The sequence below is a fragment of the Salvia hispanica genome, chromosome 2 (assembly GCF_029641045.1).
Source record: "Salvia hispanica isolate PSC_SH4W2 chromosome 2, Shi_PSC_v1, whole genome shotgun sequence".
NCBI classification, from domain to species: Eukaryota; Viridiplantae; Streptophyta; class Magnoliopsida; order Lamiales; family Lamiaceae; genus Salvia; species Salvia hispanica.
This window is the reverse complement of record NC_142693.1, coordinates 13,410,669-13,426,945: the sequence shown is the minus strand read 5'-3', so window position 1 is coordinate 13,426,945 and position 16,277 is coordinate 13,410,669. Positions and strand designations below refer to the sequence as shown.

The following is a 16,277-nucleotide window of genomic DNA, read 5'->3' as shown; positions in this document are numbered from 1 at the left end:
GTTAGAAAGGAGGGGAGCTTTAGGGTAATCCCCTTCTCTCTCATCCCTCTCTCTCCTAACCAAACCAAAAGTCTGTTTGACCATTGCCTTTCTTCATCTCCTTCTTCCCTTCTTCCTCCTCTCTGCTTTAATCTTTCCTCTTATAATAAATTATGTCTCATCATTTCAGATTATATTTCCTCCAATATATATTCCTTCCTTTTTGCTCAATTCATCCACCATGTCCATGTCTGTGTCTGTCTGATCATCGCCCCTGATCTTCCCATTTTTCAATATTCATAATTTTGAGATAAAGTTGGAATCTTTGGGCTTTTCTTCCGTTTTTGAGAAATGGGTAGCTGTTTTTCAACCTCAAAAGTTAGTGGTTCCAATAGCAACACCGCTACCACCACCACCACCACCACTGCGGTCAACAACCGCGCCACCGCAAGCGCTCCGGCGAGGAAGCAGGAGAGCTCCCACAATAATCATAATCAGAAGAAGGCAAGAGAGAATCACAAGAGTCAGCAGCAGAAGCCTTCTCACCATAATCTCAAGAATTCTTCCAAGAGGCCAAGTGGGGTGATTCCATGTGGTAAAAGAACAGATTTTGGATATGACAAGGATTTTGACATGAGGTATTCGATTGGGAAATTGTTGGGACACGGTCAATTTGGTTATACATATGTTGCGATTGATAAGTCCAATGGAGATCGTGTTGCTGTAAAGAAGATAGATAAGGGCAAGGTAAGATTTTTCGATACATTTTTTCTAGTTTGCTAAGCTATGTTTCTGTGTATTTATAGGAAGTTTTGAGTCATGCTTAATTCTTTAATATTATTAAATTGATTTATTGGAATTATTATGAGAGTGGGAATCTTGTTTTCCTGTTTGAGGATTGTGGAAGTTCGAGTTTTAAGTCATCCTACACTCTATAATGATGCAAGATTCAGCAAGAATCTTTTGGTTGCACTTTTCATTCACTGTGTGTTTTTGGATGTGAGTGGAATCACATGAGTGTATATGATCGATTGCCTTTGCTCTCTTGTTAAGCTAACATTTGAATGAAGAAAAGAATAGTGTAGGCCAATGGATAAATTCCGTTTCTAGACAGTCTGTTGTTGTACAAGTCTATTTTCTACATATGTTTTCCTACCCGGCCTTTTATGGAATGAATGTTTGTGTGTATATAGCATTGATTTGGGGCAGATGGCTTTCTTGCGAAATCTTAAGCATAAGGGATACGAGGTGTTCGGCTAATGGAAACCTATAAGCTGTGTAGCTAACACTTTCTTGAATACATATACATGACTAGATGGTTCTTCCGATTGCTGTCGAAGATGTCAAGCGGGAGGTCAAGATATTGAAGGCGTTGACTGGCCATGAGAACGTGGTTCACTTCTATAATGCTTTTGAGGATGATTCATATGTATACATAGTGATGGAGTAAGTTTGTACTCAAAACTTAAGTTTTCTGGATTGATCTGTTTGCAATCGAGATGTTGTTGACGTATTACCAACTTTGGTCGTTTAGGTTATGTGAGGGCGGAGAGCTGCTGGACCGTATCCTGTCAAAGTAAGCACTCCACAAGTTCTGCAATATCTTTCTTGTTGATTGTATTTGTTGAATGGGATTTTTGCTTTGCCTGAAGCATTTTCTGGTACTTAAAAAGCTTATTACTCTAACAGAAAGGAAAGCCGTTACACGGAGAAAGATGCAGCCATTGTCGTAAGGCAGATGCTAAAAGTTGCAGCTGAGTGCCATTTACATGGTTTTGTACACCGTGACATGAAGCCAGAGGTATGTGCTAGCGTTTTCATTGTTTTTTGTCAAGACAGTTCTTGACTGATGTCCTAATCTCTTTCTTTTTTTTTTTTCCTTTCCTGCAGAATTTTTTATTTAAGTCTCCGAATGAGGATTCACATCTTAAGGCCACAGATTTTGGTCTCTCGGACATCATTAGACCAGGTATGACTACTAGATCCCAGTCCTGAATATTACGAAGAACCTACTATTGTACTACCTAGATCACCACTTCATATTTGAAACTCCATTTTAAACAATCTACGTTTATTATTTTTTTTCCGGAGCGAATCCATCCACAAAGTGTTACTATATTCTATGTGAATTGTAAATCTATGGAGATTCTTTGAATTATTTTCTCACTCATCAGATTCCCTTCAAATTTCTATCAGGAAAGAAATTCCAAGACATTGTTGGCAGTGCATATTATGTAGCTCCAGAGGTATTAAAACGTAAGTCCGGTCCCGAGTCAGATGTATGGAGCATTGGTGTAATTACTTACATCTTGCTCTGTGGACGGCGGCCTTTCTGGGACAAAACCGAGGATGGCATATTTAAGGAGGTGGAATACTTGTCTTTTTCACTCACTCCATAATCTGGATTATATGATCCATTTTTTCGGTGGATATGAGCATAAACTTGAATTTATGGGCACATCAACTCGATTTCATTAATTCCCTGCTCTACTTTAATGACACGAAAAATGATGATACATGCATGATTTTTGGCTCCCGACAGTCCGCTTTGTTATATACTTACGACTGTGTCTTTCATGTTTATAGGTTCTGAGGAACAAGCCTGACTTTCGGCGTAAACCATGGCCCAAGATTAGCAATCCTGCAAAAGATTTTGTCAAGAAGTTGCTAGTAAAAAATCCTCAAGCACGACTTACTGCAGCCCAGGCCTTGTGTATGTCCTACGCCTCCCGTTTATCTTTATAGCTAGTAATTAATTGCTTCAGCTGTGGATGTAGCATTTAGAGCGTTTCCCATATCTACTATAACTCTTTATATTCTAATATTAATATCATTGTTAAACAACCAATTATGTAAAGGTTTCTATTAATGTGAACATCAAATGTTGTTTCTTAACGGGGTTATAACAAGCGTACACTTTGGGTCAGTATATTGATGCTTTAGCTTCTGCAGCACATCCATGGGTTCGAGAAGGAGGTGAAGCCTCAGAGATTCCTTTAGACATCTCTGTTTTATCTAACATGCGGCAATTTGTGAAATACAGTCGATTCAAGCAGTTTGCTCTTCGGGTTAGCCACTCTTTATGCTAGTGAGTAGTGGGTAGTAAAAGATAAAAAGATGAAGCTTCATTAATTGTGAATTTTAATGTGCCAGGCGTTGGCTAGCACGCTCGATGAAGAGGAGTTATCTGATATTCGAGATCAGTTTGATGCGATTGATGTGGATAAAAACGGTGTCATCAGTCTCGAGGAAATGAGACAGGTTAGTTGCTTGTTGGTGATTTTGCTAGACTGAAATTGCTTTGCTTATTTGCAGTGTAGTATTTACCTTATTATACGTGTTTACAGGCCATGGAGAAGGATCTTCCTTGGAAAATGAAGGACTCGAGAGTTCTTGAAATCCTTCAAGCGGTATGTCCTGTGCTCTGCCTCGTTTGTCGTGTCAGTATGGCTCGAGTTTTTATTCGTGCAGTTCTGATTTCTGATTGCTGTTGTCTGTTTCTGTCGAGCAGATTGATAGCAACACTGATGGACTTGTAGATTTCTCAGAGTTCGTTGCAGCCACCGTACACGTCCACCAGCTGGAGGAGCACAACACGGAGAAATGGAATCACAGGTCGCAGGCGGCTTTTGAGAAATTCGACGTTGATAGAGATGGATACATTACTCCAGAGGAGCTTCAAATGGTTCGTACATCCCCAAACCCCCTCCTTTTGATCTTTCAACTTATTGAAACCAAACTTATATTCTTCGATGGCTCCACAGCACACGTGTTTAAGGGGTTCGCTTGAGCCGTTGCTGGAAGAAGCAGACATTGACAAAGACGGCAAGATCAGCTTGTCCGAGTTCCGCAGGCTTCTAAGAACTGCTAGCCTGACCGGTGTGGCAAGCCCGTCTGCAGCTCGAACTACTGCGCTGAAGATGTAGCGGGCTGATGAGTCATGTATAGGTTCCTCCATTCTGCTGCAATTTTCATTGGGAGACTGCTCGTTTTTCATCATCTCCGTCGTCGTCGTCGTCGTTGTCCCTTGCCTAAGTTGTGGTAGTAAGAGCAGCCCACATTATTTCGGCAACGATGTGGACGGTTTGATATGCCTGTAAATGATATGGTGCTGCCGATGTTGTTGTCTGCTTTTATGTAAGATGTATGTCCATCGATGAAAATTTGTCGCCTTTTACCCTTATATCGGAGAACAGCCAAATTTAGACTTGATAGGCGGTGGCGGATTCATGATGTTTGAGTTGAGCTGGCGACACGGTGGAGTTGTCAACGTTGCGCCAGAGCAATCGGTGTCGTGTCGTTTTGTTGTCGAGCCATGTTATTGAGCAATTACTATGCTAATCATCTAGATGATTTAGAGCCCTAACCGATGCTCTTGATGTTTGTCTATAAAAATTGGAAGCATTACTACTACTTTCGAATGTATCTTTGTTATATATTCCACGCACTTATGAAATGTGGACAAGCTGAAACTGCTGCTATTTTTGAATGAAGAGACAAGCTACCATTGTTCAAGAGGTATAAACATCTGTTTATATTTAGAACTTTGCTAAATTACAACTGATGTATAGTTTAATTCTAAATTACAACTATTTTCTCTCATAACTCTACTTGCCATCAATAATTCTGACAACTAGAAAATTTGATGCAACATCATGGGAAATACAAGCCTTACTTTAGAAGTTGATCAAGTAGTTCAAATGCAGGCAGTAGCTTCCTCTCTCTACAGATTAAATCAATCAGAACACTCCATGTAAGAGGATCTGGCTTTAACCCCCTCTCCACCAACCCAAACAACAGCCTAACAGCGTCGTTCACCTTTCCTGCGTTGCAAAGACTAACTAATAACTCATTTGACGTGCCAACATGGGGCACGAAACCCCTGTGCAGCATCAGAGCCAGCAAATCCACCGCCTTCTCCAGTTCTCTTTCTTTGCACAGAGAATTCAAAACGATCCTATAACTAGCCTTATTAAGATAAACACCATCGTTGGGAAGCCTCTCGAGCATGTTAAGAGCCTCAATATATCTGTGTTCCCTACACAATCCACCAAGAATGACGTTAAACGTTACCTCATCTGCCTTGCATTCGTTTTCTTTCATCTCCTTAAGCAGCTCTATAGCTTCGTTAGTTTTGCTGGACCTACACAACCAATTAATCAAAGTGGTGTACACAACAGTATCGGGACTCAGCCCTGTATCTTTCATCTCATTCAACACTCCCTTTGCTTCCTCAAGCTTACCATCCTTACAGTACCCGTTCATTAAGGATGAGTAGTTGAATATATTGGGATTGCATCCATTTTTCTTCATAAAATCCATTATTTTCTTGGCTCTATCTGTTTTCTGTCCACGACAAAATCCATTTATCAGAGCATTATAAGTCAATGCATCCGGCACTATCTGATGCTTAGACACCATTTCCTCGAATAACTGAATTGCGTCTTCTAACCTGCCACTCGTACAAAGACCATCAATCACAGTTGAGTAGGTTATCAAATTTGGTGCAGAAACTTCAGACTTCTCCATCTCTTTCATCACTACAAAAGCAGATTCAATATCCCCTTTCTTGCAGTGATGTTTGACCACAATATTGAAGATACACGTGTTCGGCTTCAAGTGGAAGTCTTTCTGAGTACTCAGGAGAAACTTCCTTGCCAAATCAGTTTCATTTGCATCAACCAGAAGGTTAAGACATGTACTGATGGCTCTCAGGGACGGCTGCGAACGTACAATAGGCATAATAGAGTGAAACATTTCAAGCACTCTCTCATGCTTGGATGCTTTAGAGAAATGTTTCATGAGATTAAGGAATATACCTTCATGGAATCTACACGTCTCATAGGTCATCCGATGAAGAACTCCATCAAGGGCCTGATATTTCTTGCACTGGGCAAGCTTATGAAGAATTATCCCATAGGTGGAATTGTTATGCTGAAAACCCCTTTGTGCTGATGCTTTATTAAAGATTTCCAACGCGTCTTCTGGGCTTTTCTCACGTTTAATGAAGTTGATGACGGACTCATGGGAAATGTACTTGCTTTTCCTAGTAAATACTGTTTGTGTAGCTGTAGTTTCAGAAGGGGCATCTACTCCGTCTGGGGCAACCTTTGGGTTTTGGAGAGGAGAGATAAACTTAGCCGAAGATGACAAGGGTTCAACAGATAATAAGCGGCGGCTCTTTCCGGAAACAACATTCATTATATCATCCGCATAAATCACTGGATCTCCTATTATATCATTCAGAGAAGTTGCAAACATGATAAGTACAAACATCATAAAGATCTTATAAGCTGCCAGTTTCTACTACTTTCTAGGGCTATGTTAGAGCTTATAATAAGAAAAGATTGTGATTTTTCAATACTTTTGTATAACAATTAATACATAAAGCAGCAAAATCTAATTGTGAGAGTTCAAAAGATCATATTTTCAAAAATCATACCAACATTCTACAATATTTAGAACATTCTAAACTCAATCAAACGCAGAAAACTTATAAATGAGTTCATAGATTCAAGCACAGCATAAATTTATTAAGCAGTAGACAAGGTCAGACATTGAATTAGTTCACTGAAATTTGGAAATAGATGAAAACAACACAAACACTGCAAAACTTACAAAAGTAGCGCCGGACGGCCACGAGAATTTATCCTTCCCGCTCGCCTCCCCCTTCTTCCGGTTTCCCTTTTTCTGTTTCTGTGGTAATTTAGAATCCTATGGCTCACCTATTGCCGGCAGAAGTGAGAAATCGAGCTCCGGCAACATTCTGGTGGAAGAGAGAGAGCTTGTAGAGGTAATGCAAGGTTTGTATAGAGAGATGAAAATTGAAAATGAAACAAAGCAATCTGAAACAAATTTGGGGATGTTTCGATTTTTGGCAGAGGGGTAAATAGGTCATTTTGCCAACAATTCAGCCATTACTTGTATCTGGGCAAAATTGAACCAAATAGTGTGGGCCTGCTCATTTACATGGGCCTGAACGCATGAATTTGCTCAGTTTTCAGCCCATAACTGGCTGTAGTTTACTTGATTTAATTGTTTCATAATGTGATATTTAGGTTATGGTAATTGATTATAAAAATTCGTTTGGGCTTATTTTATTGTTATTGGGTTGCTATTTAATCTACAATTGGTCCATGGTTTTCATCTATTTGGGCTGTTTCAATATGAGATTCTAAGTTATTTCATACTCCATTCATTTTAATTTATTTGGCCTGTAGTTTTATTTCTTATATTTGGGAGGCTTTTTTTTGGCCTGATTTTATTTAACATAATTTATATAAGAGTATTATGAGAAAATGATCTATTTATTAAACCCTAGCACGAATCTTTTCGATTTTAGTCTCATATTTGTTAGGTTTTCACCAATATTTGAAACTCATTTAGAAATAAGCCGGTGGTATGGATCTGAAAACTGTTTTTTTAATAAAATTTGCGTACTAATTATGGAGATTTATAGAGTAGTATAATTCGTTGTCGTTATCCCCTCCGTTCACTATTAGGAGTCTCATTTGAGTTCGGTACGGGTTTTAAGAAATATAAAGGAAAGTGGGTGAAAAAAGATAGTGGAATGTGAGACTCATTTTTATATACTCCCTCCGTCCCAAGATAAGCGACTCACATTCCTTTTTGGGACATCCCAAGATAAGTGAGTCATTTCCTTTTTTGTATTCTATCTCTTACTTTTTTCTCTCCACTTTATTAACTCTCTTACTTCATTCACTTTCCACTTTACTAACAAAACCTCATTTCCTTAAATCTCGTGCCGAAAAATTTGTGCTCACTTATCTTGAGACAGAGGGAGTATTAGTTTTATAATAGATTATGAGTAGAATGAGTTAGTGGAAAGTGAGGTGTAACTACCATTTATAGTAAAAGTGAACCGAAACTCCTAATAAAGGACGGACTAAAATGGTAAACCGGGATTCCTAATGGCGGACGAAGGGAGTATATAGCTTTATTTTTGGTCCAAAATTAGTCCATTACTTTATTTGTGTCAATATTATTTCAATTTATATATGATTCTTTTCAAATTTAAAATAATGTTAGTATGTTAATTCTTATTAATTATTATTAATAAAACTATTAAATTCAAAGAAAGGTTATCTGCATTATTTTCAATGCAGATAATTTGTTATAAATTTAATTATATATCAAAAATTTTAATGGTAAAGTAAGAGAGAAGAGAAAAAAGCAAGAGAGAAGGGAAAAAATGTAAGAGAAAAGTAATGTTAGTGGAATGTGAGGTTCATATTATTAGTAAGAGAAAAAAGGAAAAAAAGTAAGAGAGAAATAGTGTTAGTGGAAATGTGAGTATTGTAATGTGACGTATGTACTGAAGTACGGTACGTTATACCGAAATGTCGGTAACAAAATTTGGTACTCCAGGTACCTTACTTCAGTACATATGTCACGTTCGACAATGCAGCTCTAAGAGTGATCCACTTGATACATCCATTCGACAACCATTTCAGTTTTGATAGTGTTCCACTTGAGAAACCTGGTAGTATTGATAGTGATTTATACGAGAGCGAATGCGTACTCAAATATGATGATATACAAATAAAGTGTGCATTTTCATTTTTCATTCGAAAAGGGGGCTCAAGTAAGTAAGATCACTTGAACCCCGAATCTACGCACATGGAATTATTATTTATATATCATTAACTATTTATTTTATTTTGCTATCTAGCTTTGTCATATCCGTAGGAATTCCCGCTGAGGCGAAACAGATGTGTGATATTATAGAACATGAGATATCTCGATTGGTTTTGTTTGGAAAGCATATTGACAGGCCTTGTTGATATCCCGAACTTCATTTAGAGAAAACAGTTCGCATAAAAAATTGCTTCGTGGTCAACGAGATTCGAATTTTGATTGAGCGTGATGTAGTGGGAGACAAAACTCAAATACGTCCAGTTTAAAGACATCAACCTAAGTATAGTGGGTTCGACAGATTAAAGATAAAAGGAACAGATTCGGTGATTATACCAAATCAAGGACAAGCATGTAGATATTTTATTGTGTCTTGATTGAATTTGTGTAGGTTTTTGTGTAGTTTGTTGAGGTTGTGGAAATGTTTTTTTTTTTATCCAACACACAACCCTTGAAATGAGTATTCAACGCAAACAGAATTCGAATTTCAAATTCAATTATTCTAGATTCATACACGACAATGATACAACACGAGATTAGTTGTAAATATGAAAATCATGATGGAAAATGAGAAATTAACTACACGAAAGTAGGTGACGTGTCGTCTGGATATGAATATTGATATAAACATGTCGAACTCACCTATCTCATTTTACGTTTTAATGTACTCTTGTAGATGGTCTAACTCATTCGAATTCAGATTTTATTATAAAACTAATATATAAAAGTAAGATCCACTTTCTACTCACTTTTTTGAGTCGTTTTCTGTTACATTTCTTTCAAGTCGCTTTCTATTAGGGGTTCGAAGGCGGTGTGGAAGTCATGAAAATCAAAAGAGTAAGTGAGGGTGCGGTTAGAAGAGGATATCATTAAATTTTGTTACCTCCATTTCGGTATAACGTACCGTAATTCAGTACATACGTCACATTATGCTGTGGGGTCCATATTATTTGAATGGGCACCATTTTTCGTGGACAACTAAAAATGACAAATGTGCCCTATTTTTTGTGGACGGAAGGAGTATTTAGTTGTTTTCAGAGTTTGAATACTCATCGAAGCCAATTATCATGCACAACATAACATAGTGCTATTTAAATTTTAATATTTTTTTATTAAAAATAATTACTTAAATATATATTTCCCGCGTTCCAAATAGTTGAGTTAATTTTTCATTTTAGAATGTTCCACTATAATAAAGTAGTGTTTTCTTAATTTTCGCGTCGAAAGAATATGACTTTACTACAACAGAACAGAGGGATTATTATTTATCTCATTTATTCCGACCCACGATTATCAATTTTTGGATCCGCCATTGCTTACAAGTCATGTACATCAGAGGCGGACCCACTAAGGGCCATGGGGGTCCCTTGGAACCCCCACTCAATTTGGATGTTACTGTATATGTAGTATTCATAATAAGACTGGCAAATGAATACATAGCTCAGTTGGTCAATTCGTCGGCCAAGTTACAAGGATGTTCACAGGTTCGAATTCTTGTGGTGGTGGCGAATATATATGTTGACTTTTGCGATTTTCTCAGAGCTAGGCAACTAAATAGATTTATTTATCCATTAATTTATTCATGGTTCTTTACTTTCTCATAGCTAGATTAATATATTTATGTTTTTTCTAGTTATATAAGTTTTGTTTTTTTTTAATTTGTAAAAAATTATTATTGTAACATTACAAAGTAGTAATTTTTATAATTTAAAAATAAAAACATTTATTTAGTTACATTAATAACCATATATATTCATATTATTTAATTTTAAAATTATGTTTTTTATTTAAATTTATATTCTTCAATTATTTCGACGTTGACACTATCTTCGTACGTATTTTAACTTATATTTCTCATTTTCAAATTATTTATCTCACGTCATCCGTATTGTCCATGTCGTGATTGTTTCTGGCCTTATTGATACTAAAAATACACAACTTGATAACGTTAGTTTGGGACCCCCAGTGTTAAAATCCTGCGTCCGCCACTGATGTACATATAAATGCGCAAATATCCCAGCCCAACTTTACCTACAAAAGAGAAGAAGAGATTCAGTACCAGTACCAGTTCCAATTCCAGATACAATAGGCGCAGAGCTAATCATAAAAAATCAATACACAGATTAAGGAAGAAACTCACAAACAGATTAAATAAGCAATAACAAAACGGAAGAGAAACAAAAAAAATTGGTAAAGGAGAGTGATGCCCTTTCACCTCAAACATTTGGGGCCATTGTGGAATATGATAGCTCCAAATCTAAATAGAATGAACATAAGAGGGCGCACTATTTCGTTTTATTTTCAGGATCTTTTGATTTGGGCCTCTTCTGTTCCCAAAGTTTATTCTGGTTGTCTACAGCACATTGGGCCCATCTTAAATTAGGAAAAAGAAAACATAGTATTTCAAAGAAAATCGTCAATTAAATAACAACTTATCGTCGACTTCCGATTTACACATAATTTACAAAATTAGCTGATTAAATCATGACTTGAACATTTTCGTAATTGTCTCATAACTTAAAATTTGCGGCGAGTATGTGGCATTACTTTGTCATATGACATTTATGTGGCATTATTTAATGACATTACATTCTAATGTTGTCCTGCAGAATTAAAAAAAATATGATCGAACCATTTTTGTCTTGTGAAAAAAAGCCCTAAATCTGAAAATGATGGAATGGTTGAGACAATGTTGTTTTAAATAAACGTCGTTTATGTTCACGTACGACAATACGGACATCCATGTCACCATATAATTGTTGGAAATTTAAGTTATTAGACAATTGCAAAAGTGGTATATAAGTTACAGTATTATTTAATTAGCTAACTTTGTAAGTTGTGGGATAAACTAGAAGTCAACTAAAAGTTGTGATTTACTCATTCAAAAATTTCCCTAGTATTTTCTACCAAAACACTTCGAATAGAATATAGGTTTTATAAATAATTTAATTTTGAGTTTTTAGTGCATAGCAACTATTTGAAATGTAAAGTTGCCAAAAAAAATCATAAACTTTGTTAAGGATGTATTCGATGTAAGTGCATCGCACGGAAGATTACATGACGAAAATAAAGTTGGCATAGCAAATCTAGATATCTAAACAACTTTATTTTATACTACTAAAAGCAAAATACAATTCATGAGATGAGATGCCAATATCGACTTCTTCTTCTTCTTCTCCCATCTCCCCATATCTTCGGCTCTTCCGGGTTCAAAATGGTAGAAATGAATCAAATGAGGTTTTAGGAAACGAAGACGACGAGGTTTCTATCGCTAGTCATACAATCCAGAATCGCAACTTGAAGCATGTGAGAGAGAGGGGGATGAGATTTTGAGGGTGTAAAATTGGATTTTAATTGTAAATCCTAAAGAAGCGAAATGACGTCGCCGTTTGATGAAACGATCGACGAGTCCACCTTAACATCCCGACGAGCATCAAATCAAATTCGGCAACTCATTGAATTTGTGGTAAATTGGCACCCATTACAACATTCATGATCAATTGTTTTGGCCAACTCTCAAGTTCATAGAAAAAGCACTTATTTTGAATAACTAATCGTCAATAATCCTTTAAATTTGAAGAACATGACATGTATAGCGTTTTTAAATCGATTTTGCATTCATAGTTGTGAAATTAGTAATTACTAACAAAACACTATACATAGGTAGCTAAAAATGCCTTATAAGTATTGATTTTAGTAAATATATATTCCCATCGTATTTTAATTATTTCATCAACAAAAACTATGTATATATAGTATCATCATTTTCTGCATACGATCACAAAGTACATTCGCTGGAGAAACATAAGTTGAATCGAATGTGAACATACAAAAATAAGCATTTTAATCTTATACCCAACCTCCAAACCAGCCAGAGGGAAAAAAAGGAAAGAAAGAAGAATGTCAAGTTAGATAAACCTAAAAATATATTTAACAAAAGAAAATTAAAATATTCTAAGAAAACCAGAATCACTTCATCCTCTTGATCTGCGATCCTACTGCCTAGCTCTTCATATACGCAATATATCGCCTTCTCAAATTTCAGTCGAAGGATCAATATATATGCATTTCAAAATGGAGATAAAAAAACAAGCTGCCTAATTTTGCTATTTTTCATCCCAATTCTGTCTGTTCAACCCCAATGTGAACTCTAGGCTCGGGCTCTTGTAACTTTCGTTCCCCGGCATCTCGTAGCTCTTTGGACACGAAGTTTCACTCTCCTGAAAATCATAGATATTGGTACAAGTGAGCTAATAGTCCTTTTTCCAAGCATTATTTTTTAGGACAAATAGTAATATGGTTGAAAACCCTTAAATTTTGAAGAAGAGATGAAACAATTTACCTCTATCAAAGGACAAACATTTGCATCAGATGGAAAGGAGGATGATCGTACCATGCCATGTGATTCACCAACACTATTGTTTTGTGCCCAACATTCCCTATTATTGATAACATTTAGATAACTGCATCTTTATAATAGTAAAAAAAAAGAGAAATTTATTAATTATTCATTATTTAAGAAACTACAAAAGTTCCACTAATTAAAATACAATGCTTCCACCCCAACTATTGCAAGACCTATAATTAAAAGATTTATGTTCTATGTGAGGGTAAATGTTACATACGTATAAGAAAGTATACAATATTTAATTTGCATGGATAGCATAAGAAACAAAAGGTATTCCATAAATTAAGATCCAATAAATAATTAATTTAGTTTATTTGCTGAATTTAATCTAATACTAATATTTATAGTCAACTTAGCTCCACATACCTATGTCAAATCATTTATTTTTATTTTCATCGTTATGGTCAATACTCAGAATGTGTCAGCCATTAATTTGTTAATTTTGACTGATAGTTGAATATGAAAGTGGAAAGTTTTGGATGGGTTGGTAAATTTGTTCCCCAAAATCAGACTTTGGAGATGTGAAAATTCAAACTGCTATATAGGGAAACTCTATATCACTAAAATGGTTAATAAACAATTCAAAAACAACCATTTATCTGCAAGGAAACCTACAATCTAGAAAAAAAATCAGAATCACTAGACAATATTCTAATGTACAATTCATCCAGTGCATGGTTTGAAAAATGCAAATATATTTGAAAATTTATAAAAAATGAAGAGAAAAAAATATTATAAGTCAAAGCACTGCTCCTGTTTTGGTTGTATATGTACAGATTTTTACCTCGTGAAGAGAATAAGAACAAAGAATTAAAATAAAACTTTATGAACAGAATGAAAGAAATAATTCAAACTAGAAAAAGAAAAAGCAGTACAGCAGCTAGCTGTGGAATTGCTTTCTTTTATCTTAATTCTGGCTTTTGATATTGGTGTTTTCTGACCTTTTCTTTCAGTATCCCATCACCCAATCCATGATCAGTATTAAATTTAAATCTCCCCAGAAATAAAGATTATACATAAACACATTCCTAAAGAAAAGAATCACCACAAAAGCAAAAGCTGCCAAAATTAATTAAGAAATAAAAAAAAACCCTTTTATTAATTCTTCACAAAATTGTTCACAATTAAGTTACCATGCAAAATTAGCATACCTGGAAGAGTTGCTCCACAATGTAGTAGCCGTGGTGGAAGGATAGTCACCATCTCGAGGCGAAGATTCGTCGGAGGCGGGCCCTCGTTGATCCATGAAAAGGCGAAGCCCGGCCGCGTCGCTGCTACCGCCGCCGATGGTGGAGAGATCGTCCTCGCCGGAGCAATCTACGTGGCATTAATTTGTTTAATTAAAAGATGGATAATGAGAAAACAGTTAAATGGGTAAGTAAAATTGGGGCTTTGCAATCCGAATTATAATGTACCTGAGGAAGCTGCAGGTCTGTCAGTGGTTTTAACAGTTCGATACATCTGCATAGAAGCAATTTATGAGAATTGGAAATTTAAATCAAATCAGCAGCATTAATAAAAGTTGAAGCATGAAAAAAGTAGTTAGTGAGTGAGTACTATTGTTTCTCTCTCTACTATATTATTGACAAATTATGACTTTGTCACTCTCCTTCTTCTTCTTCTTGTTTCGAGCCCCAAGGCTTCTTTCCTTCCCCATTCATTCATTCAGTCTGCATTCCTCGGCTACTGTGCCGGAGCAACAGACGGACTCTCTTTGTGTAATTATTTTTCTATTCTTTTCCCCATAGCTGCCTAACTAATCACTATTACCACTATTTTTAATTAATAGCTCTACCTGCAAATGGCTCTTCACATGAGCTAGAGTGAGATCCTTCACATCCATCAGCTCAAGCACCGACTTCGGCGTCGCCCCTACATCCAATCGCAACCAATTAATCCAAAACCTAAAATCCAGATTTCAAAGAAAAATGAAGAGATTAAAATGAATTTGTGGTTTACTTTCATGGCCGCCGAGGAGCTCGACTGCATGAACGAACCGCGCGTGGAGGGTGCTCGTCCAGCGCATCCGCGGGGCCCTCATGCTCCTCTTGGCCGGCAGCCTCGGGAGGAACCTCGATCTCACAATCGAGGAAGCCTCGTGGTGGTGTAGCTGAGGATGGTAAGACGGAGAAGTCGTCCCATTGTAAATCCCACTATACCTCCCTCCCCCGGCCCCGCCCCCAATCCTGTACCCAGGAAGCGAGGGCGGGGCGCTGGGGTGTCCGAGGAACTGCATCTGATGATGATGATGATGATCCAAACTGAAAGAAGGAGGCATTTGGTAGAAGCACATCTTTGGATCCTTTCCTTCGAGGGGAAGGAACGGGAAGGGGCGGTTCGGGTAGACCGGGATGCCCTTGATGGGCCTGAGGCCGTCGATCTGATTCAGGTAAGGGTTTTGCTGCTGTTGATCTTGCTGGTGCTGGTGCTGCTGCTGCCCCAACGAGAGCTCTGAGCCCTTGGATCTCGATGAGTTGGGCGGGCTGATTTGGAGCGATAGATCCGGAGAAGATGAGGCCTCCATGAATAATCCTTCCAAAGGCATATTTTGTTATGACCTAGGTTTTCGATACAAGAAGGCTCTCTATCTCATTTATCGAAAATCAAAAGATTTGTGTGAAAGTAGTGAAGAGACAATTGTTGGAGAGAGTTCAAAAATGAGAAAAGAAGAGGAAAAGGAGTGGTGAAAGGAGGAGAATAAGAGGGGAATTCCAGAAATGAATGGAAAGGAGGAAGGAGGGGATGGATTTTGTGTCTGTGTAATTCCTCGAGAGTATATCTTGGAAAATGACACTAGAAGAGAGAGAGAGAGAGAGAGGTGTCTGTGTAATTCACTAGTCAAAACACGCAATGGTGGCAATGAATGAATGAGAGATAAGATGGAATAAGAAAAATAATTAAATTAAAAAAAAATGTTTGATGAAATTGAAAATTTATTTTCCCCGTAGACGACGGGTTAAAAAATCTTGAAACAGAAAGTTACCACTCTTCCATGAGTCACTTTCTCTCTTACCCAATACAGACATAGACATACGGACACAAAAAAATACACACACGAACACACATTATTGTTTCTTTTCTGTGTTAAAAAACTCAGCTTGGATGCTTATTAAAGAAATCCTATTTTCGTGTTACCCATGGCCATGGGCCCTATTTCACATCAATTTTACTTACTCTCTTTTAGCCTAAATTACACTCTTTTCTCATCAAATGAAACACCATCCTAATTTATTAC

General features: G+C 36.9%; 3 protein-coding genes across 5 annotated transcripts; 1 reads left to right on the top strand and 2 right to left on the bottom strand.

Annotated features, from left to right (window-relative positions):
• LOC125207386 (calcium-dependent protein kinase 18-like) lies at positions 1-4,504 on the top strand. The gene is made up of 12 exons (XM_048106702.2): positions 1-726; positions 1,295-1,425; positions 1,514-1,555; positions 1,669-1,780; positions 1,870-1,948; positions 2,176-2,345; positions 2,566-2,692; positions 2,932-3,047; positions 3,133-3,240; positions 3,327-3,389; positions 3,491-3,664; positions 3,744-4,504. The coding sequence occupies exons 1-12, from the start codon at positions 331-333 to the stop codon at positions 3,903-3,905; spliced, it is 1,680 nt and encodes a 559-aa protein (XP_047962659.1). The 5' UTR covers positions 1-330; the 3' UTR covers positions 3,906-4,504.
• Positions 4,487-6,826, bottom strand: LOC125207393 (Pentatricopeptide repeat (PPR) superfamily protein). 2 transcript variants are annotated; one of them, XM_048106716.2, is made up of 2 exons: positions 6,598-6,826; positions 4,487-6,209 (listed from the first exon to the last, which is right to left on the bottom strand). In XM_048106716.2, exon 2 carries the CDS (start codon positions 6,178-6,180, stop codon positions 4,651-4,653), a length of 1,530 nt encoding a protein of 509 aa, XP_047962673.1. In that variant the 5' UTR covers positions 6,181-6,209; positions 6,598-6,826; the 3' UTR covers positions 4,487-4,650. The 2 variants fall into 2 exon arrangements, with proteins under 2 accessions (XP_047962673.1, XP_088920503.1); XM_089064377.1 differs by lacking the exon at positions 6,598-6,826 and having other exon boundaries at positions 4,487-5,700; positions 5,799-5,959.
• Positions 6,827-12,461: 5,635 nt separating this feature from the next.
• Positions 12,462-15,873, bottom strand: LOC125203080 (transcription repressor KAN1-like). Of its 2 annotated transcripts, none has more exons than XM_048101357.2 (6): positions 15,002-15,873; positions 14,838-14,914; positions 14,458-14,503; positions 14,194-14,359; positions 12,977-13,103; positions 12,462-12,854 (listed from the first exon to the last, which is right to left on the bottom strand). In XM_048101357.2, the coding sequence occupies exons 1-6, from the start codon at positions 15,585-15,587 to the stop codon at positions 12,741-12,743; spliced, it is 1,116 nt and encodes a 371-aa protein (XP_047957314.1). In that variant the 5' UTR covers positions 15,588-15,873; the 3' UTR covers positions 12,462-12,740. The 2 variants fall into 2 exon arrangements, with proteins under 2 accessions (XP_047957314.1, XP_047957324.1); XM_048101367.2 differs by having other exon boundaries at positions 12,977-13,073; positions 15,002-15,871.
• Positions 15,874-16,277: the final 404 nt, after the last annotated feature.